General features: G+C 42.8%; 2 protein-coding genes across 6 annotated transcripts in view; one reads left to right on the forward strand and one right to left on the reverse strand.

Annotated features, from left to right (window-relative positions):
* Positions 1 to 1,821: 1,821 nt before the first annotated feature.
* On the reverse strand, positions 1,822 to 7,393 carry psma3 (proteasome 20S subunit alpha 3). Of its 2 annotated transcripts, XM_083684021.1 has the most exons (11): positions 7,290 to 7,393; positions 6,512 to 6,594; positions 6,232 to 6,355; positions 5,713 to 5,814; positions 4,359 to 4,432; positions 3,610 to 3,682; positions 3,383 to 3,448; positions 3,243 to 3,289; positions 2,985 to 3,052; positions 2,793 to 2,857; positions 1,822 to 2,038 (listed from the first exon to the last, which is right to left on the reverse strand). In XM_083684021.1, the coding sequence occupies exons 1-11, from the start codon at positions 7,308 to 7,310 to the stop codon at positions 1,994 to 1,996; spliced, it is 768 nt and encodes a 255-aa protein (XP_083540147.1). In that variant the 5' UTR covers positions 7,311 to 7,393; the 3' UTR covers positions 1,822 to 1,993. The 2 variants fall into 2 exon arrangements, with proteins under 2 accessions (XP_083540147.1, XP_083540146.1); XM_083684020.1 differs by having other exon boundaries at positions 3,243 to 3,448.
* A 562-nt stretch (positions 7,394 to 7,955) lies between these two features.
* mipol1 (mirror-image polydactyly 1) overlaps positions 7,956 to 22,508 on the forward strand; it is a 56,233-nt gene continuing 41,680 nt past the window's right edge. For 2 of the 4 annotated variants that reach the window (XM_083682953.1, XM_083682956.1), the window contains exons 1-2: positions 7,956 to 8,032; positions 10,992 to 11,083. In XM_083682953.1, coding sequence (XP_083539079.1) covers positions 11,074 to 11,083 — 10 coding nt within the window. In that variant the 5' untranslated portion in view covers positions 7,956 to 8,032; positions 10,992 to 11,073. Of the gene's footprint in view, positions 8,033 to 9,391; positions 9,400 to 10,931; positions 11,084 to 22,508 lie in introns of those variants that run through there. The other 2 variants (XM_083682954.1, XM_083682955.1) reach the window with 2 other exon arrangements.

Consider the following 22,508-nt stretch of genomic DNA (forward strand, 5'->3'; position numbering starts at 1 on the left):
CGAAATATGGTTGGCTGAGCGAGTCTTCGAATTCTATAGGCCATACCTTTTCTCTTGTTTTGATTGGTGGAAATGAAAGCGGCGCTATGAGGGAAATGCTGTCATTGGCTGTCACTCATTTAGCTTCATTTCCACTAGAACACCCCAACTTGGAAATATGATTGGTTTAACGTATCTCGAGCCAAGCTATCCGTTATTGTAATAGGTTAGGATCATTCCACAATGATCCGCCCATTTTCTTTCGACGGTAGCTTCCTTGTCAGTGCTTTGGAATGGGCTGTGTGTGAGAAACACCGTTTATTTCTATTCAGCCTGATTTCAAGGCGCTAACAACAAACCCAATAGAGCTGCCGAATGACTAGCTATGTACTCATATGCTGTGGATAAGGATGCAAATAACGAATCGTATGGAAAACGTTCGAATGAGGGCCGAAGGCAATGGCGTCTTGTTCAAGTTTGTAGGACGTCAGAGCGGGCGAGTTGATTACGTAACCGGAAGCATGTGCAGGTAACAGTGTAGTGAAGCTGTCAAATCTCATGTTTACTGAGGCCAGAGAATGAATTAGTCATAAATGACCTGTAACAACAAAGTGTAGCTATGTTGGTCAGTCAAGCTGGCAGAATAGTTTTACAGACTATGTGGTCTGATTTCAAGCCTAAATGAACTTGAATGCCCTCAAGCCCTTGAGTAGTTGTAACAGCTGTGGTAGTAGGACTGACTGGTTGAAAACAAGCATGGGCCCAGATTTAAGAGATCACTCCATGGTCTATATCAAGAGGTAAAGGCTTGTTGTAGGCAAGTGTACAGCCAGGCAATGTCTCTCTTCAGTAATATGAAAGTTAAAAAAAAAGCAAAAAAATAAAAATAAAAAGCAGTTGGAATTTTCATCAGCTAAGTTTTCATACTTGTGGTCAAGAAGACTTGAATATAGTGCACATGTGTCTTCTCCTCTGATGTAGATATTATTCAAACTGTGACAGAGCCAGGTGATACAGGGGTAGCAGCATGACAGGGAGCCAGATGAGGCAGGGGTAGTGGTGTGGCAGGGCACCAGGTGAGGCAGGGGTAGGGGCATGGTAGAGGACCAGGTGATGCAGGGGTAGTGGTATGGCAGGGCACCGGGTGAGGCAGGGGTAGGGGCATGGTAGAGGACCAGGTGAGGCAGGGCAGGGCACCAGGTGATGCAGGGGTAGTGGTGTGGCAGGGCAGCGGGTGAGGCAGGGGTAGGGGCATGGTAGAGAACCAGGTGAGGCAGGGCAGGGCACCAGGTGAGGCAAGGGTAGTGGCGTGGCAGGGCACCAGGTGAGGCAGGGGTAGCAGGCGGCACCGTGGCCAGACAGCAATGGAGGCTCCATCTGAGGTCAATATGCAGACCGCTGGCCTTCTCCTTCATACCTTAGCCAAAGTCAACATGTCAGATATACATAAACCTGTAGGGTTGACTCTAGTATTGTGTGTGTGCACTGATATTCAGTTGTCTTTAAGTTCCTACACAAGTGGTTGGCACTACTGCTCTGCAGTACAGGGTTCGAGTCCTTGGTGTGTATACTACTGAAGACTACTACCGCTGCACCAGAGGAGGCTGGTGGAGGCAGAAACCAGAGTTTTATACTATTCCTCATTCCATTCATTACAATGAGCCTGTCCTCCGATTTCTACCTCCACCAGCCTCCCCTGCTACTGAAGACTACTCTTACAGCGGCACAGCACACATATTGGACAAAAAATTCATCCACTGAAGACAGTTGCAAAGGCTCATATTGATAAGAGTTTATGGAGCATCACAGCATTACAAAAAAGCCAACAATGCTTTTACTATAAACAGTACTTTTCTTCAACTTTTATTTTTTCAAGTGCGAAATCCATCAAACCAAAATTGAGAAAAGAAATGACATGAATGGTCCATAGACTACAAAAACATACAAAAGAATATCCATCTGTCTGTTGGAGAGTAGGGTGTGTGTGACGAGTGGAGAAACCGCAGAGTGTAGTTTACATGTTGTCCTCGTCAGAGTCATCCTCCTCCTCCAGAGAATCCTGGGTGTGGGGGGTAGAAGGAAGGTGTTAGGATTTAGGCACCAGTAGGACAGAAACCCATGCTCATCAATAGAGCCCTTTACTTCAGAAATGCAGATTTAATTCTTTGAGGTAATCACTGATCTAACATGACTGGATTGGTCAAAGCAAGCTTCACACAGCATTGCTTTCACTAATCAGGTCATGTCAGATTAGTGATTTCTTCCAAAGAAGGGAGGATGCATTTAAATGGCTCACACCAGCCATTTTTGATGCCTGGCTTTTTTGTTGTTGTTGAAAACCCTCAAAGAACGGAAACAGAGTGGTGACATTAGTCATTCACAGGGCTATTTGGGAAAGTAACACCAGATATAGCTAGGAGCCATTCTCAATCAAACGTGCTGAAAGGTTGTTTGACTCAGTTGCAAAAAGAGCTGGTGAAGGGGTTCGGAGGGCCGCTAACTTTAGAAACAGGCTAGCATTTTAGAGCCCTGAGCTGTATGAAATAGTCATACGTCACGGCACTTAGAAAAATCGTTTAGGAGGAGCTAAGAAAATATAATTATCGCCCAAAATACACATGCACCAAAAATCAAATGAAAGCCCCCCCACTCTTCTCTCTTGGCTTTCATCACCACCAGTGTTTTGGCTAGACGTTGGAAGCAATAGTTTACAGTGAAGAGAGGGTCTTTCATTCCATTTTCTGAGTACCATATTTTCTAGTTCTTGTATTCTTCATTTAGCTGTATGTAAGGTACAGGCTGGTGGTGCTTACCTTAGCGTACTTCTCGGCCTCCTCCCTGACGTCTTTGGGAACCAGCTCGTGCCGTCCATTGGTAACTGTTGAGAGATGTAAAGAGAGACACGTCTGTCATTTCATGCCACTTTGTGACATTACATTGGTCAGATTAAATGAGACTACAAACAATTGCGTTGTCCAGTATGAAGGGACAGTGGTGTGTTTTACCTTCTCCAACCCAGCTGAGCTCCAACTCAAAGGCTTTGTCCTTCACTTCATCATGTACAATGTAGATACTATACGACAAAACAGAATGAACAACATTTATAATGCACCTAAAAGAGATTTTGTGTGTGTGTGTAACATCAGGTCACGTGAGTTATGTGGAAGCCGAAGAATAATTACAGCTTTCACCTTGAATGGACAATAAAGCATTTTGAACTTGTGTGATATTTTAAAAGTGTGTGTGTCTTCAATGAAACTTACATTTTAGCCACCTCTTTCACCAACTCTCTACAGGTCATGTCTTTCATCTGTGGAAAGCATTGACAGAGAAAACCACAATGAAACAATGTAGCGATATGGGTTCTTTTATATTGGAAAACAGACCACATGAAAATCCTTACCTGGAGCTTTTCAATTTCTGTCTTGGCGGCTTGCTTGGCTTTTCCGATGGCACATCCCCAATAACCCTGGACGGGATGAAACATTTATACAAGATGAAGATAAGAGGCATAGATCCAAAGAAGCTTAAGAAAACTGGTCTTAAGAGGGTAGAATTTATTTGTGTGTGTGTTTGTGTGAGAGTGTGTGTATACGGAGCTTGAAGGGAAACATAAAAGGAAGTACTCACATATGAGATGCCTGAGGGGTCAACCATATACAACTGAGGGCCGTCATCCTGGTCATAGGATCCCAGGATGAAGCTGAGGAGGGACGGGTAAAACGACATGAGATTATACTTTATTTACCCCTGCAAGAGAATTGGTTGGTCAATGCAGCACTGCGGTAGCCACCATAGAAACAACAGAACAAAAAAAGAACAAAACAATTTCATTAAAAACACAGAACAGCATATAAGCCCTTGAGATTCAGTACAAGATTCACATAAGACCAAGATGTCACTCTTGTCCAGCACAGTCAACAAGTTTTTCTAGCTCTTTAGACAAGGATGTGCTGTTGTCTGTAAATCATCACTGAAGTTATCTACCATGATAATGATGACAACGGAAGGAATACTGTGTATGACTGCAAGAAAGTGGTTAGCAAGCACTTTGACCACAAAGATGACTCTGGTCCTATAATGAGGAGGAAACTAAACCTTAGAGTCCTCTGTGCATTTTTTAAACCAGCTGTGTGGGGGCTGATGATTTAGAGATAAGGGGTGATAAGTGAGGACTGCTGTGCATCACTGCAAGAAAGTGGTTAGCAAGATCTTCGTGCCACACATGCAGGGCATGGCAGGCCACATGAGGAGGAAACTAAACCAAGGCACGTTTGTACATTCAATTTCATAAAGCAATGTGAAGCAAGGCTCTGCAAGTCTATGGTTCAAACTGGGGGCAGTGTATATCAATAGAAATCAACAGGTGGAACTCTTACCTGCATCCAAAAGGCCTGACCGCACTGTATAACGTGTAGGCATGGACATACATGGCCACTCTGTCAGACAGATGCTGTAACGAGAGGTTGAAATGGAATTAAGCTCAATTCAAGGAAGATATTCAGGGTCCTCGCCAAAGAATGGAAGAGTGTTGCTGTGCCTGGCTGGGAACTTTTCGGCACCACCATGTAAACATTACAAGGCAAATTAAACTAAATGTTTATTTAGTAATGATAGAGTAACTGTCTTTGATCACCAACAACATTGTTGTTAAAAACAAAAGAGTTATGATGTTCCTCAGTGAATTCTGTGTTTTTAGCTGTATTTTTTGCGCATTTTGACATGAATAAACGCAAGTCGGGTTTTGATAATATAATCCAGCGCAACGCTGTTCAACCATCCTGGGGAGAATTATACATCCCAAATGACGCAGGAGTAGCTCAAGCAAAACAGGTCTGGTTAAGCTGGGCAAATGGACTGTCATCTGTCACTGGAAAAGGCTAGAGCACTGGGGTCAGTTTCCTGAAAGCTTCTTAGCTTCCGTAGTAATTAATTTCTCCAAACAACCTAGCCGCATAGCTGTGAGACAATTGTAAAATGTTTGAAGGTCAATCTGTGAGACAGTAACAATCTGCAAAATGTTTTCAGGTCAAAATTAGCTTTGTTTGTCTAAAATAACTATAATTACTTCTTAGAATTTCAAGTACTACTTTAGCAATGAAGCTATCAGTAAACTGACCCCTAACCAATTCGGTGAGAGGCTGTGGGAGAAAACTTCTGTAACAGTAAGTTAAGTCCACAATAATACAGTTGAATGTATTTGCTGAACGTCACAGCAAAGAATACATTGATGGGAAGAAAACATCAAGGAGCAGCAATGACCCACAATGATGAGAGTCAGATCAGTGTAGTCAATGCTCCATACTCATTTATCTCCACTGCACACCTGGGTCAAATACTTTCAGCATTCACCTGAGCCTGACTGGAGTGACAGATAGGCAGGGTTGGCACTTTTCCGAGACTTTTCCATTGGTTCAATTGCACCAGGCAAACACAATCAAGCACAGCTACGCATCTGAAAGGATTTCAAATACTATTTAAACCCAGGTCTGCTCCACTGACACCTATTTCACCCGATTCAGGTAAGACTAATTGACATCTTTGGTGCAAACCATTTTAAGTGACCTTGGCTGCACCACCCGAAAGTGCTGCAGCGTGTGCAGCTTAGCACTCCTCCTCCATTTGGAGAATGATGACACACAGATGGAGCTTTTCCACTAGGGACTATAAAAAGGGACTATACAGTCCATCATATTGTACAGCCAGATAAACTGAAACTGAAGCTTACTGTACCTTCAGGGGGATATCATGTCCGTAGTTGGATCTGAAGTTGGAAGCCTCCTCTCTGGCCACTTCAGAGAGGGATCTGGCATCAGCAAGCAGGCCTGCCACTGCCTGAGGGGGGGAAAGACATATCAATGGTTTAAAATGAACCAGACATGACCCTGTCTAAATCATAATTCACACTACAGAGCTGAACTAAGCTGTACTGGGCTGGCCTGGCCTGGTTACGCATTCACCAAAGTTGCTGAAACAGTGCTAGAAAGGATAATGTAAAAGGAAAATATCAGAGCCAGCTGAGGTGATAACTGAATCATTGTGTACCGAAGTATTGCTTCCTGTACTATGTGTGTATTTATATGCTAGATAAATATGTACCTTGCTTATTTGTATGTGATGTGTTTTATGTATTTCAGTGCTACTTTTCACTGTGCAGCACAAATTCCCTCTCAAGGGAAATTAAGTATTCTATCCAACACTGGCAATTATTATTACAACATTTTTAGATTAAAACTGTGGATAAATCCATACCATTCCAACATGTCGGTCGATGTTGAAGATACGTTTGTTTGAGCCCTGTTCATAGAGTTTGGAGAGAACCAACTTCTCCACTCCAAACACAACACCGTCCTTGCATCGGATCCCAATTGCTGTGCTGTGGAGACAAAACAAGGCATCAGATCAGCATATCAAGACACTAGCGGAAGAATAGATTCATGCATGGGATCATGATTTCACTAACTGAATGAATCAATGGAGCGGTACATTGAACAGCAGTGAAATACAGGGGGGACAATATTATCTTGCTCACCTGCTGTTTTCTACTGCTTTCATGGCATATTCAACCTGAAACACTCTTCCATCTGGGGAAAAGGTGGAGGCTGACAAGTCATACTAGAAAGGGAGAGAGAAAGAACAATGTTAATCCAGTACATTGACGGCGACTACAGCTGAGATGCAAACATTAGGCCTACTACATAAGGACATGCCCTGTCATTCAATGACTGTGATTAGATGTCAGTGTGGTAGCTAGCTTGCAAGCCATGATCACTGAGCGAAACCTGCTGAATTCTCAAACTTTGAATAGTCAAAACATTGCAGCTAGCTATTTTATAGAGACTTCAACAACGTAGTTGTTACACGGTGACAGTCAATAAAACTATTTAAATACGGCATCTAAAAAACGGTACGTAGCTAACAGGTGGCTTTCAGTTTCAATTCAACTAGCTTAGCTGCCAGCTAGAAATGGCTTCAGAGCAAGTGACTCAGCAGGCAACACAGCTAGCATCGCCTGGCTATAACGGCCTTTCGCTAACCACCTTCAAGTATAGGTACATATTTACAATAAATTACATGATCAAACTTGTAAGTATAACATAAACGTGCAGTACATTACTGGCTAAATGACTTAGCTAATCATTCAAGTCACTTTGCGCAGTTTAGCACGTTGGCTAGGGTTGCGATGTTGCTAGCTTGTGCGTTGGCCAAGACGTGCCGCTGCACACAAACTGTCAACATAGTGTATCATGTTTTCTTACTATGTAATTTGGAGTAATATAGTAAATAATCGATGATTTTATTAAACATACCCCAGTTCCAATTGAACTCATTGTTGCTGATACAGTTAAAAAATCCTTTGTAGCAACTCTGTCCGCATCCCAGTCATTCACCAACCAGCAAGGAAAAACTGCTTTATCAGAATCACCTCTGACGACAGCCCATTACTACCCCCTACAGGAGTGGCGTATAATAGTCATGATAATTCTTTCAAGAAATACAAGAGTTTTTTATAAGTTTATTTTAATATTTTACTAATAATGCATATTTTACCACAATCCTTTCTAAATTATTTCCCTGTTAGTTGAGTTTCTTCTTCCCCTCTTGTTTACATGCAATTTATTTTCCTGTGTATTATTTTTTAGTTTACAGATAGAAAGGAATTCACTGTAGACAACTAGAGAAATAAAGTCAAATTCATCAAATGAGAACACACCCACGCACGCACGAACCCATACGCGCAAGCTCACAGACGCTCACAGACACACACACACACACACACACACACACACACACACACACACACACACACACACACACACACACACACACACACACACACACACACACACACACACACACACAAACACTGGGATGTAGTACATTACTTATTTAGTAAGTTTACCATCGACTGCTCCCTGGTGGACAAAAGTTGAGCAACAGAATTCCATTTGGTTACTTCCTCGATTTCTCCGCTAGATTTTCCAATGGAAGAAGCACTGTGGTAGCCTTCCTCAGCCTGAATAATTCAAGAAGAGTATACGCATAAAGAAAGGTGAGATAGTCATACCAGTGCTCACATTCTAGCATTTAGTGGTAAGTGTTTTAAAAGGTAACTTGCATACTCTCTCAAGAAATGGAAAGTTATATTGTTGTCAGGTGTATTTTTATCAAGCTAACATTGCTAATGTTAGCAAGCTTGACCCTCTTGTTTTGTGGACCATGATTGCCCCCCCCCCCCCCCCCCCAACATTCCAATGACACGATTACACGTGGCGATTGTTTTTGTGGTTCGATTGATTGATTGATTGATTGATTGATTGATGTGTGTGTGTGTAGAACTGAATTTGCCAGTGAGATATTGACTATATAGACTAAGTTAACAATAGCTTGCTTGCCTTGCTTGCATTTCAACTAAAGTATTTTCAAACATGTTATGAATGCCAGAAAGTGTAGTATGCATGTTGTGTGATGGCAGGGAAGTGTGTGTTGGGGAGGCTTACAGGATCACGTGTCTTGTTTTCAGGATAGTATATCAAAACCTCTGGGCATATCTAATATACAGCAGTCAATCGACATGCCTAATATCTGATACTGTATTTTGCTGCTGTCTGTGTTTGATCAGTGATTTGATATTGATTACTGTAATGTCAGCTGGAGTTTGGAAATTAAAGAGTACTGAGAACATAGACAATAGGTAGTGGATGGAAAAAAGGGTTTAGACTGTGATATTACAGTGTAATTACAGGTAGTGTTATAACTTAATAGGAGGGGATAGGGCAGGTAGGGGTCATGACATCAGTCTAGTTGATTGAATCACTGCTTTTCGCTGGTCTATGGTCCAATGTTAGTTCATATTGTTTGTATTTGTTGTTTATGCTGTTTAGTATTGTTCTTGTTGTAAAGCACCTTGAGACACTTGTATTTGTCCAAAGCGATATACAAATACATTTGATTGATTGACATTTGAGGTGTGGTGATGCTGGGCTTGAACAAAAGCCTGGACCCCACACAGCTTTCCAGAACGGTTATTGGAGATTCTAGGCATTATGATATGTTACTGTTGAAATAGTATAGTCATTCATATAACAAATTACCTTTTAGGATGAGGATACATGTGTATCCTCATATGCATTTCCATGTGTTTATGACAGGTAACAGTCGAGTTGAAAGGTGCATTTAGCATTCATTGTTCATCTGATCTGACCTGGAAGTCGTTCCAGACGCTGTGACCCCTGAATCGTCATGGATATGTATCAAGTTGCTCGTGCAGCGGGTCTCTGAACAAAAGCTCTTCAGTGTCACTGCTGGTGGAATTACAGCCTGTTTGATGGCTACAAAAGTTACAGCGTGTGATGTTAGATATGCGCTTCAGAGGGCTAAACACAAGATATGGAGCTTGGAGAATGAACTGTCTGTGAAGTGAGTAGTACCATGCCATTGTTGGAACTAGGCTAATTATTGAGATACAGTGATTCTTAATTGATTTCATGCATATCTCTTGTGTAACAGCTTCTAACTCATGATTCATCTTGACGTCTCTTAAGTTAGAAACAGTCGGCTACTGGTGTTGAAAAGTTGACGGTTAGATTGATGAGATGCTGCTTCACTGTTTAAGGACACAGTATTCCTTGTTACATTGCAATAGGGTATTCCCGCGGTATATCAATGTAGGGTCAAAGAATTCAGAAATCATTGTTGTTCAAATGCATAATGACACTTCTTAGACTACTATAAAAGTAGCCAAACTGTTGTGTTAGGCTAGGATTAGGTTGTAGTGGGTGTTTCATTGTATTATACAAAGTTTACGACTATATGAAACTTTGCAACAGTGTAGCCTATGTGTTCTGTTTGAAATGTGACACTTCCCCTCTCCGATAACACACTGCTGATAGCACTGAGGATTCTCTTTACCCTAATTCACACCCCAGAGCTGAGCCAAACTATCCTGGGCTGGTCTGTTTACGCATCCACCATAATTTCTGAAACAGTGCTGGAAAAGACAGTGTTGAAGGGAAATATATGAGCCAGCACAGCATGGTTCGGGTCGGCCCTGTATAGTGTGTAAAGCCCCTCTTTCTCTTTGCTATGAGCCTCCTCTGTGAGGGAAGTTCGTGCTGTCTTCCCTCCGGTTGTGGGTACTGTAGAAGGGATGCCATGTAGGCTGAGCCGGTCTCCAGATTGTGTTGGTGTCCAACTCTGATTCTGCCTGATGAAGACCTAGGTTACGTTGCAGAAATAAACTACATGGACGCATGTGTGTGGGTATCCTCTTTATTTTCATGTCCAACTAACTCTCTCATGATGTAAGCTATAGAGGCACACGGATGATGGCACAACATTATTAACTCTCCACAACTCATTAACTCTCTACTGGAGTAGTCTATTTTTAGCCATACAGCTCATCTGTCTCATATTGTTATCCCTGCTTACCAAATCGTAGTCATGCTGAATTAGGATTAGGTGAATGCTGAGTCAGCAGTATGTGGTGTAGTTTCTCATATCTCTCGTATAGACTGGTGCTTGTTCTCCTTTCACTCTTTTGGATACTTCTAGATTTCTGTGGAAACCTATTACAGGATTAATAGCCTTAGTCTGAGGCTCTCTCTCTCTTCTCTCTCTCTCTCTCTCTCTCTCTTCTCTCTCTCTCTCTCTTCTCTCTCTCTCTCTCTCTCTCTCTCTCTCGGCTCTGCTCTGTGGCACAATGTGAGAGAGATTAGTCAGACTGGGTAATCTAGGGAGCATATGACTAGCTTGTTGTGTTGTATAAAACCTAGTACAAGTGTTGAAGTCTCCACAAGCTCAGTTCACTGGACTTGGCCTCAGTCTTCTTCCAGTACTTTCATTCACTTGATTACATATATTTGACAGGGACATTGATAAGCATTTCCGTAAATATGCCAGATTTAGCCAGGAGGCTAGGAACAATAATAACCATTTTAATGGTCATTTAGATCTGAATCCTTTTGGGGGAAAGAGGAGATTCTAACCTGCCTTCATCGTTCTGATCCCAGGGAGTGCTACTCTGAGAGTGAAGAGGAGCTCAGCCAATCAGGATGGACTCACAGCAAGGAACTCAAAGAATCTCTGGTTGATATGTACAAAGGTAAATGTGAAACCCAGACTGTCCTCTCCTCTCCTCTCCCCTCCCTCCATCCCTCTCCTTTGTTCCATTTTTACCCACGTTGTCATGTCAAATGTATCAGAATTGGAGGGTTTTAGCATTCCAGTGAATTAGGCTAGGTACTGTTTATAATATATGTTGATCTGCAATGTCAATAGCGTTATGTACAGTAGATGTAAGGTGTTAAACTACCTACAATACTGAGTTCACACAAGTGTAATAACAACCTGTACTGAAACTTCCCTGAACAAATGTAAAGGGCTGGTTTATTGAGACTGCAATGAAAAATCTATATTTCCGTTGGAAATTAGGGGCCTATGAGTCCTAAGAATGTCCCTTATTGTATATGTGTGTGTTGACTTGTTATTATTCAGAAGAGAGTGTTATGCTGCATGGCTCCAGATCTGTATGTGCTTTAACTAACTCCTACAACTAGCTAGCGTAGTTCGCTTTGGATAAAGGCGTCTGCTAAATGCCGTAAATGTAAATGTAGTCTGCCCATTCATGGATGTATTACAGACCATTTATCTATTACTTTTTCATTGGAGATGAACACAGATACAGGCCTACTACACTTGTACTCCTTAGCAGTGCAGATAAACATAACACTAAAGGGAGTGATCCTCCTTTGTTGAAATGTCTTACATTTCGTGTTGGAATCATTAGAGACTGATAGAGGGGAAAAAAGGAAATGGACTGTATTTGAAATGTCTTTTTCTGGCCTCAAGAGGGCGCACTTGCCCTTCCAGACAGTGGTTTGGGAACTACTTTGAGATAAGGGACCACAGTTAAAGTGACTATCCCTCTAAAACCAAATTAGAGAGGTTATCTTTACTTGCCTGTCCAAGTATCCAAAACAACAGATGACTTTCATGTGTTTTCTTCTCTAACTCATTCAGAAAGTCATGAGAGATGAGAGAGAAACTGGTGTTTTCTGCACTCGACTCTGATCCCATTCATTGACTGTAATATCAAGAGTCTCAGCAAACAGGGAGAAGTTGCATTGTCCTCTAGCATGCTAATCCCTATATAAACATGGGAACTGAGACCACATCGGCGTAGAGAGAGTTTGAAATCCTTTCCTTAGCAAACATGTTTGCCATAAAACTTAATTCATTGACATTTGTATGACTTGATTAATCTATTCTCTCGTATTTTGCATAATCTAAAACCTGTTTTGATGCTTTTTAATCGGTGCAGAAACACATCGATTTGTTGTGATAGGCCTCCTTTGACAGTGGCCATATCTCTGACAGGGGGGTCTAAGTTCTAACCATAGAATGTTTAAGATCATAAATGTTTACAGTCATGTGATCAATACTCCCCTCGGGTTATCAATAATAGCATATTTGTTTTCTGTGTGACAGGTACAGTCGTCTGTGTATTGATGCTGTATTTACTTTAACGGCATTGTGGAAACATTTTTTATCGTCATATGATCATTTGGCTGTTGCTTTGTATGTGAACATGAATGCAAAACGAGTGGACAAGGAAGCCAGCCATGATGAAGTGCAGCCATGATGAAGTGCAGCCATGAATGCATTTCCCTGGTACAGTGTTTGTATGGTGTGCAGTGTTGGCCCAGTATGTTAATAACATGGGGGTTTGGAGGTGTGTGTGTGTGTGTGTGTGTGTGTGTGTGTGTGTGTGTGTGTGTGTGTGTGTGTGTGTGTGTGTGTGTGCGTGTGCGTGTGTGCGTGTGCTTGTGTGTGCTTGTGTGTGCTTGTGTGTGCTTGTGTATGCGTGTCCTGATCAGAGGGAGGAGACCAACAAGCGGAGCAGGATATAGTGTTGCACAAATCCTGATAACGCAGAGGAAGGTGTGTCTGCCTGTCTCGCTCAGTCAGCATACAGTTTGTTCACCTGGAGGCACCACAGCTCACACACACACAAACAGCTCACACACATACACACACACACACACACATACACACACACACACACACACACACACACACACACGTCAGCCTAGCTGTCCATCCTGAGCCCCTGTAGCTACCCTAGCTACCCCATCAGACCCCAGACACCGGTGGACACACACAGATAAAGAACCCACGCCTGGCAGACAGACAGACCTCTTGTGTTGAACCTCCCTGAGACATGGAACCATCTCAGTGTCTCAATCAAGCCTAATCTGGGTTGTGGGTTGGTGTAATTCCTGGTTATTAACCTTTTCTACTGAGTCTGTGTCTGCTAGCGTAGATGAGCTTTCTCCATCCTACTGGCTGGCGTTCGTCATCACTGGGCCTAAGGAACAAATCCCTAATTCTTTATAAAACAAGAAACACTTTGCTGTGTGGGTTTGACTCAGAGGCACAGGAATAATAAGACTCACGCAGGTGGAGGAATAGGTGTCAAATCCTGTCTTGACAGAACCTCCGACATGAATATGCTTTGAGGATTATCAGGCGTTGCGTTTGAATGCTGATGTGTCCATCTGTGGTGAAACACCAGTTGAAATGAATAGGGAGATTGGTTTCTCTTTTGATGAGATAATTATGTTTTTGTGTAGCCTATATGAGTGAGAATGATTATTATTTAAATACCAAAATGAATATGTATTTGTTATGATCACCAATTAGAGGATGTTCGATGTGAAATAACAAGCAGCTCGTGTTTGAAGAAGGTTTTAGTTGGCGTTAACATACATCCTTTTTGACAGTAGTTGAAAGAATGCATTTGAATAACTGAACTGATCCAGTGTTGTTTTTAGCCTTATGCTTCTGATTGATCGCAGTGTGTTCACGGCACTCTTAATGTCTTAATTCAGTTCAGTTAAAACTTTATTTATCCCCTTGGGGAAATTCCTATTCGGGCTACAGCCGTGCGACAGCCAGACACACTGCCTACAGCAGACAGGCACAGAGACAGTCAGATTATTAGATATCATGTTGCCTAGTGTCTCTGGATGGATTTGGCCCGGTTCCATTGCCTTTGCGTAACACTCAAGCCACCAGACAGCTGTTGTTATTACCACAAATCTCAGGTCTGCTCTGTCTATTCCTCTGTGGTGTGTGTGTGTGTGTGTGTGTGTGTGTGCGCGCGCGTGCACGTGTGTGTGTGTGTGTCTCTCTCTCTCTCACTCTCTCTATTCCTCTATGTCTGTCTGTCTGCTCGCTGGTTTTTTTTTTCCCACCCGAAACTCCTCAAAGTACTCAAAGTGCAGCCTACAAGCCCCCAATAACAAACAATGTAAAGTTTCCTACAGAGTTGAATTGGCTCTGTGAACAAGGAGAAAAAAAGCCAAAAGCTCCAGAGAGCTTTGTTCTTAGCAGGTGGATGTGCCTCTGACCTAACCCCTCCACCCCCGCTCCCCTGCGCCTAGCATCAGTCACCCAGCCAGGAAATGTAGTGTTTAGACCCAATGGGTCAGTGGTAGGAACAGCAGCTGGTGGAGGGGAGGAGACACAGTGTGGTCTCCTTCTCTCTGTTGCTCTCTCTCATTCTCTCTCTCTCTCTCTCTCTCTCTCTCTCTCTCTCTCTCTCTCTCTCTCTCTCTCTCCCTCTCCCTCTCTCTGTTGCTCTCTCTCATTCTCTCTCTTTCTTGCTTTGTTGCTCTCTCTCTCTCTCTCTCTCTCTCTCTCTCCCTCCCTGTTGCTTTCTCTCTCCCCCCTGTTGCTCTCAGTCTCACTCTATCTCTCTCTCTCCCCCCCTATCACCACCACCACTGGACCCTCTGCGACGATGACACCCACCCATCCACTCCTTCCCTCCCTCCCTCTCCACTTCACAGGGGCAGGAGGAGCGCTATCGGCATGTTCGGGCTTCCATGTGGGTCTGATTGAAGTTGAGAATCCTTGGAATAGAGTGGTGGTGGTGGTGCTGGTGGTGGTGGTGGTGGTGGGTCTACTAACTGACTGACTGGCTGCTGCTGCTGCGGTCGGCCCTAAGTGGGTGGTCCAGCTCTGAGCTGTGAGACGCTAGGCCGGGCCCAGGCTGCACACAGACGCACACACAAGGATTCCTCAGCCTCTTGTCTGTCCCTCTTTGTGTCTCTCTGTTGGTTTAGGGAATAGACATTAGACACAGGGTGGGCACTGTTGAAACGGTGACCAGGGGCCGCCGGGTGATTATTCTGATATGAGACCACAACACACACGCACGCACGCACACATACACACACACACACACACACACACACAGGCTCGCGTGCGAACACATTCCCTCTGTCTCTCTTTCTCTCTCTCTCGTGGGCGCACACACACGCACACACACACACATACAAGTACATGCTGAAATATCAAAAGGCTTTATTTGGTTCAGTAAACAATACAGATTCATATTGTGTGTTATTTACTTGTAAGTTATAAAAACACACTCATTACCCTCCTCCAAAATTCCCAGTGTGTGACATGAGTAAACTCTCCATACTGAATGTTTAAATGAACTCAGGTGAATGTGTTGGTCCTACTCAGCTGAAACCTCAGCTGTGTGCTAGCAATGGTGTCTCCTCCCTTTTCAAAGTTATCCACTGTGCTATTGTTTAGTCACAGCTGGGTCCCTCGCTAGCGCAAATGCCGCAATGATGCATGTCATTACCCCAACAGTGCCCTGGTGTTGCTGGCCGGGTCGGCCCAATGAGGACCCGCGGGCCGTAGAGGAAAACAAACATGGCCGAACCGCTGATGCTTTAGAGATGTTTGAACAGGGAGCAGTTCAAACCCTCGCTGCTGTGGCCCTCTGCTCAAACATCAAGTGGTAATGAGGAGTGTTTGGTTGTGGCGCTGCCTAAGACCACCCGGCCACCAGGCAACCAACCTCTCATTCCTCCGGGAAACAGAGGAGAGCTGCAGAGGGGAGGCACTGTGGTGGAGGTGGAGGTGGTGCAAGGCACTTTCAGCGGTTAGGGAAGCGTTTATTTAACCCAGCCCACTCTGGTGTTGGTGATGACATGTCAATGTGTACGGGATTTATTGCCTTGTTGATCTGGTTCATTTGGCAATCTTATTTGGCAATATAACAAGGGTGTCAAAAGTGTAACATCCACAAATCCTGTCATTTGTAACTCTTTCTTTACGTGAGCCCTGCCTGTGTTGTCAGCTACACAACCTATTATACAGTTCCTCATTGTAACTTTTTTGTTCCATAGGAAAGAATGGTGGAATGTCTGAGTGTTGATTCAAGAGCCTTGCCACTTGCCTCCTGCTGGCTGAAGCTGGTTGTCTGAAGGACAGGTCGTTGCTAGAGAGCATCGCTCATCCTTCATCGGGATTCAGTCCCTGTACTTTGCAAAAGTTCAATTTTAAAGCATGTTAGTCAAAGGATTTTCTCAACAAAAGAAAACAGTATAGAGTCTTTAGCACTAAAGTAGTGTGTGTGTGTGTGTGTGTGTGTGTGTGTGTGTGTGTGTGTGTGTGTGTGTGTGTGTGTGTGTGTGTGTGTGTGTGTGGTTAGCATTGAAAGCTGGTATGAATATGAGGGAGAGAAAGCTGGTATGAATAAGTAATGAACCCATTACATTGTGTTGAACTGCGGTGATTCCAGATATAGGGCCTCTAATAGGTTCATTGTCTAAAATCTGATATTTTCAGAACAAAAAGAATAGGCCTTAATGTTCGACAAATTATCCCTGTCGAGGTCGACCATCCTGGTCTTTATTGTATAGAAAGGAGAATTGGTTGTCATTGACTTGCCTTGCTAAATGAAGGTTAGATAATAGATTGCTAATGTTGTGATTTTTTCATACACTGTTGTAAGTCTAATCCAGATGTAATCGTTGTATAGAGAATGCTGGCCCACCGGAACTGTTTACCTGTAGACCTGCGGATATGTCCTCCGATTGAACCATACTGGTATCGAAGGAGAGGTGAGAAGGTGAGAGGGAGGTGCTCCTGTTTTTAGATGTGACAGGTGACATATGACCCTGTGTTGACTCCTGTACTGGGGCAGACCTAGACCCACCCCTTTCTTCTCCTGAGTGGTTTCGGAGGAGAGTGACTCATAGCAGGCCTGTCCCACTGACGCCACACTGACGCCACCACTCACTGCTTTCACAACACTTCTGTTTGACTGCCCGACACCACAATGAAGCTTTGTTTAGTGTCCACGTGGTACAAACGTAACGTTTGGTGTTAACATGATATGAACACTTTTTACTGTTTTGGAAATTCTGAGTTTATTGTCATGCAAGGCTAAACTGTGGAGACACATGGTTGGTTATCTGGTTATTAAATCATTGCATAAACATTACTTATATAGCACATTTCATACACAGATGCAATACAATACTCTTCATGAAAAATAAATACAGAGAATAAAATGTGATTATCATATGACTATTAATAGATGATGATTTAGAGCAAATGCAAATCAACAGTAATTTATTATTTACATGTGGATGAGTGTAGACTTCCCTCTGTGTGTAGATAGCATTGGAAGATTACTGTGATCACCATATCCATTTATAGGATCATGTGAAACAAACAAACAAGTCTCAGGCTACAGTATACGCAGACCGGAAAAAAAGGCTCAAGATGTGTCATTTCCCAGTGGTGGAAGTTGATAGTGATCTGTTCTTACAATGTGATTAATACATTGTCACAAGCTGGACTGATTTATACAGCAACATGTTGTTGCGTAGAACAGAAGATGATTTGAATGTGTATTATGAGTCCCTGTCTCTTTCTAATGTAGAGAGATGGAGACCACATGCATGAGGAATGAATTGGTTAAGGACCCCCTCATCAGGGAGCGGGCTGCCCAACTGAGAGTGATGATGAAATGAACAGACCACTGGTTGATCGTTGATACAGTCATTATTCATGCTTACCTTCCCCTGAAAGCCCTTGTTAAACCCAAAGCATTGGCATGTAATTACACGCCATGTAATTCAAAAAGGCACATTGGGGTTGTGAGTGACATTAATTATAAATCAGATTATCTGTACTGTATTTGCTCTCTTGTTAGCTTAGCTGATAAGGAAGATTTGTCCTGATTGGTCCAACAGAATTAGAGAATTAGAACCAGTCTTTTGGCGACGCGGGCCATGCTGTGAGGGCCTTGTGTTAGGGTGGTATACTTTTAGCAAACTTGGCTTCACTGTGTCAACAGTGTGTTTGGATAAATGCTATCACACCACACTACAAACATAGTTGGCACTGAAAGGTATTGAGCAGCTTTTGATATTTGTTTCTCTTTGACATGGATATTGACTTTTCAATATGATGGATATTGGTCTTTGATTGATAGTGAGACCCAGAGGCTGGTAAAGGCCTGCTATCTATGGCACCAGTCAGATCCACCTAAAAATGTATTCATAATACATTTTGAGGATGTACTGTACATGTTGTTTGTAAGTACAGTTGACCAACATACAGCACTATAGCAGATATCAAATCTGTGTGCTGGAAACCTTGTTAGTGCATAGGTGAAGTTATGGGTGGTGGTTCTAATCTAATTTAAAATATCCTGCCTTTGCGGCTTTTGACAAGTCATAACTTCTCAGTTAAAACATAGTTTTTGGTCATTAATTACTCCAATAGATCTAGTATGATATTATAGCCGTAGGGACGGATAAGTCACACTTTACTTTTCAAGGCACCATCACAGCGTGACTCCGCAGAAATCCTGCAATCTCCCGCCCGTCTTCTCACACTGAGGCTCTGCATAAGATTCTACGAAGCCGCAAGAAGTGGTTTACTAGCTATTTTTCATCGTCACGTTATTTGCAGAGGGATTTGGAATCACCTTTACTTTCACCAGCCTGGGATAGTGTTGGTCCTTATTAACAATAGCAAAGCAATAACTCAAATCAGACTAGGGTAGTCTATTGTCTCTCCTGAGTGTGAGCTAAGATATTCAGGCCCTGATCTTGCGGTATCAGCGGGGGGCTTGGGGCTCTGAGTTATTCACTGCGCACAGCTGTCGATCGCATTCCATACCTACCAAACCGAGGCTCGCTTCCTAGCCTCCTCGGCTCGCAAGCTCCCTGGATTTCCCTCGCCCAAATTAGCTGGATCTTTGCGAAAATGAGGCACTCATCCCATGTGATTCTGCGGGTCGTGCGTGCGGAGCGGCAGAGCCCCCTGTAATGCCTGAGGATCAGCGGCGTCCCGGTCTGCTGGCGGCACCGAGACCGGATCCGTCTCAGGAGGAGGATCTGCAGTGCTGCGGCTTTTCCCTCCGTATTCCCCAGAGCTCAATTCAATTATCAGCATCATCAGTGAGGGCCGAGGCGTGAGGAGATAGGAGCTCCTCCTGGTCACATCAGTCTCTCAGCTCCATCACAGAGGCACTAAGCCCACTAGCCCTGCCATAATCAGGCTGATGTATGCACATATCCACTGACTAGGATAAGCTGGCTGTTTAATTGGGCCAGGCCAGCTCGACTGGGTTTGAGACGAGTATGAAGTACACCAAAGTTTCACAGAGAGTCCCCCAGTCCACCTGAGTATGTTGGTACTGAAGTTTGGCAAACAGTTCTGTAAGTAAGATGATACTGATTGGTCATTGACACCCTTACAGTAAGTTTAGTGAGTGCAGATGTGACCTTTGTGTTCGATGTAACATGATGTCGTTATCGTCTAAGCTCATAATCATTAGCTTTGCAAGCTTTGTCATTGTTTTTATCAGCTGTAGCCACACACCAGACCAGAACATATTGAGGAATAACATTGTAGTAACATAGTAATAACATAGAAGAACATATCGCTTGTAATAACTACTAATGTCACTCTCAACCTCCAGAACATAGAATGTTGATAAAACAGTAATTGCAAGACAACAGACTATAGCTAGTATAATGTGCTAATCAGGGGAGGCTGGTGGAGGTAGAAATCAGTAGACGGGCTCATTGTAATGCATGGAACGGAATGAGGAATGGTAGTTTGATACAATTTCTGGTGCTAACATAATAATACTATAATAACAGCCGGTGGCGTAGCTAATACTGTTCAAATGTATGTCCCTACCACAGACAGGCCTCTGGGTGGTGTTACCTATAGTGAATGAATAATGTTCTCAACAGAGAGCCTTGCGGCATTCCTCTGTGGTCTTTGTCTTCTATCTTTGATCTCTCTCTCTTTCTCTCTCTGTCTCCCTCCCTCTCCTGCTCTCGCTTTACCCTCCATCCATCTTCTGCTGATGGTTAATATTCCACACAGATCAATATTTACAGTTCATATGTACGTCTCCAAGATGAGGGCTATTTTTCTTTAAACATTTTGTCAATTCTGACGTTTGATAAACCGAGAGGTCCAAAGTTCAGGTCCAAAGTCCAAAGACTGAAGTGTGTCTCCTGGTGCTATTATTCATTGTCCGAACAAGGTGATACATTAAATGTCTCGCCTTGCACTCAGCTCTTTTACAAATTATTTGTTTGCTTTCTGTTAAATGTAGCCCATGTCCGAAAATGTAGCATTGGTATGTTTGTTTGAACTCTTTGTGGGTGGGGAAGTTGTGTGGAATGTGTTTAGTGTGGAAAGGTCTTTGTTAACATTTGAATTAATGACACAGAGTAATGGTAGAAAATAGTTCTCGCTAGACTTGAAAGATCTAAAACTGTCCTCCATGCCATAGGGACGTCCTCTGCTTTGATACATTTGCAGTAGATTAAAACAACATCAGCTGGCTGTCACTATCTTGCATGTAGAACATAAAACTATTGTTGCACTATGAATAAAGGCTATGTTTTAGAGTTACAGTTGATTCAAATGATGAATCGATATTTGTTTTCTTTTTTGGTCAGGACTATTAATGATGATAGGTCTTAATCAATATTGAGGACTCATTAGTCAAGCAATTAAGGTCACATAAATGAAAGCGAAAGGCATCTTAATAGACTGTTCCAAATGCTTTACCATGGGCCTTTTTGTGGAAAAGCGGAACAATGTATCCAAATCTTTTGATCCTAGCAAAGTCAAGTCGGTACCCTGCCATACAGCAGCCCATGACAATCATCTGTAGCAGCAGGGACCACCCCCCCACACACACACACAGACACACACATACATACACACACACACACACACACACACACACACACACACACACACACACACACACATACACACACACACACACACACACACACACACACACACACATACACACACACACACACACACACACACACACACACACACACACACACACACCCCAGGTGTTACAGTGTTCCATCCTGTGTAAAACCTTTGTTTACACACACCAAATACATTCTCTCTAAACCGCATCTTCTGGGGTATATAAAAAAAACATTGTTCCATAAGCAAGCCGCACAATTAAACCTGCTTTAAGTTTCTCCCCCAGATTAACATCCGTATCAAAATTCATAAAGAATAGTTGAGATGTGAAGCCTGAGCTGGAGGATTCACGGGGATTTTGTACCAAGCCCATTTAATCAGGATAACCCTGTCATTAATATTCATCAAGTCAGCTGGAATACAAATGATAGACTGTGGAATCTGGAAACTTTTGCTGCGGAAATGTATTAAATGCAGCTTAAAAAATTAATGGAATTTAGTTTATATTAGGAGGAGGGGGTGGGGTGGGGGGGTGGGGGGGTGGGAATGCAAAACCCGTATTGGTTGACTGAAATTGGACTTAGATATTTCTTTTTGAAGAATTCCATCTTTGACGGACTTCAAAGGCGTTTTCAATGAATGCAACGCATGAATGGTCATTTAAAAGGATTTAAAGACATTACGCTGCAATAATTGTACATGAATAATAAGTGGCCCACAGAGCCAATTAGCTCAAAGTCTACAAGGCTGGAATATGAAGATCACAGAGAGACAGCAGAGGACAAAGGAAATGAGAAAAGTTTGAAACCAAGGATGAAGTAACACTATTATCATTGATTTTAGATAAAAGATAATTTGTTACTATTAAATCATCCTTCTGCTAATCACCTCAACCACGTGTTTTTCTGTTGTGGCGTCCATTTTCTTACTGCCACCTGGAACCAACATGAAATTAAACTCTTGATGTGTGTTCAGCGTATTCTCCCAATGTTTGTGAATGATTCACAGTTCTATCTTTGTTTGATTGTATCGGTGTAAGAGGTAAGTAAGCTGTCCATGGGTTTTCCTAACATCAGCATCATCTTCTGTGCCACCTAGATTTCCTCAAATCATTTGTCAGCTCTCTTTTAACATTGTTGGGATTCGTTTGACTTGATAATTGGTATTATCTTTGTGTTGGATTCCAATTGAATTCATGACTCAAATTCAAACTTTGATTTGAGTTTATCCAACCATTCTTGACCCTGACATTGTTTGTAAGGCCATAGGCATATGATATCTCTCACTCTCTCTTTAAATACATTCGACTGTGTGCTGTTGTCAATACCAACCACGCTTCCAGAAATGCCAAATTCAGCATGCAAAAGAGCAACTGAGAGATCATTTTGTATTGTCACACTTCTTCTACAAAAGGAGAGATGAATGCATCTTTTTAGGGACTGGATTAT

This window comes from Argentina silus (genome assembly GCF_951799395.1).
Source record: "Argentina silus genome assembly, chromosome: 13".
Lineage (NCBI taxonomy): Eukaryota > Metazoa > Chordata > Actinopteri > Argentiniformes > Argentinidae > Argentina > Argentina silus.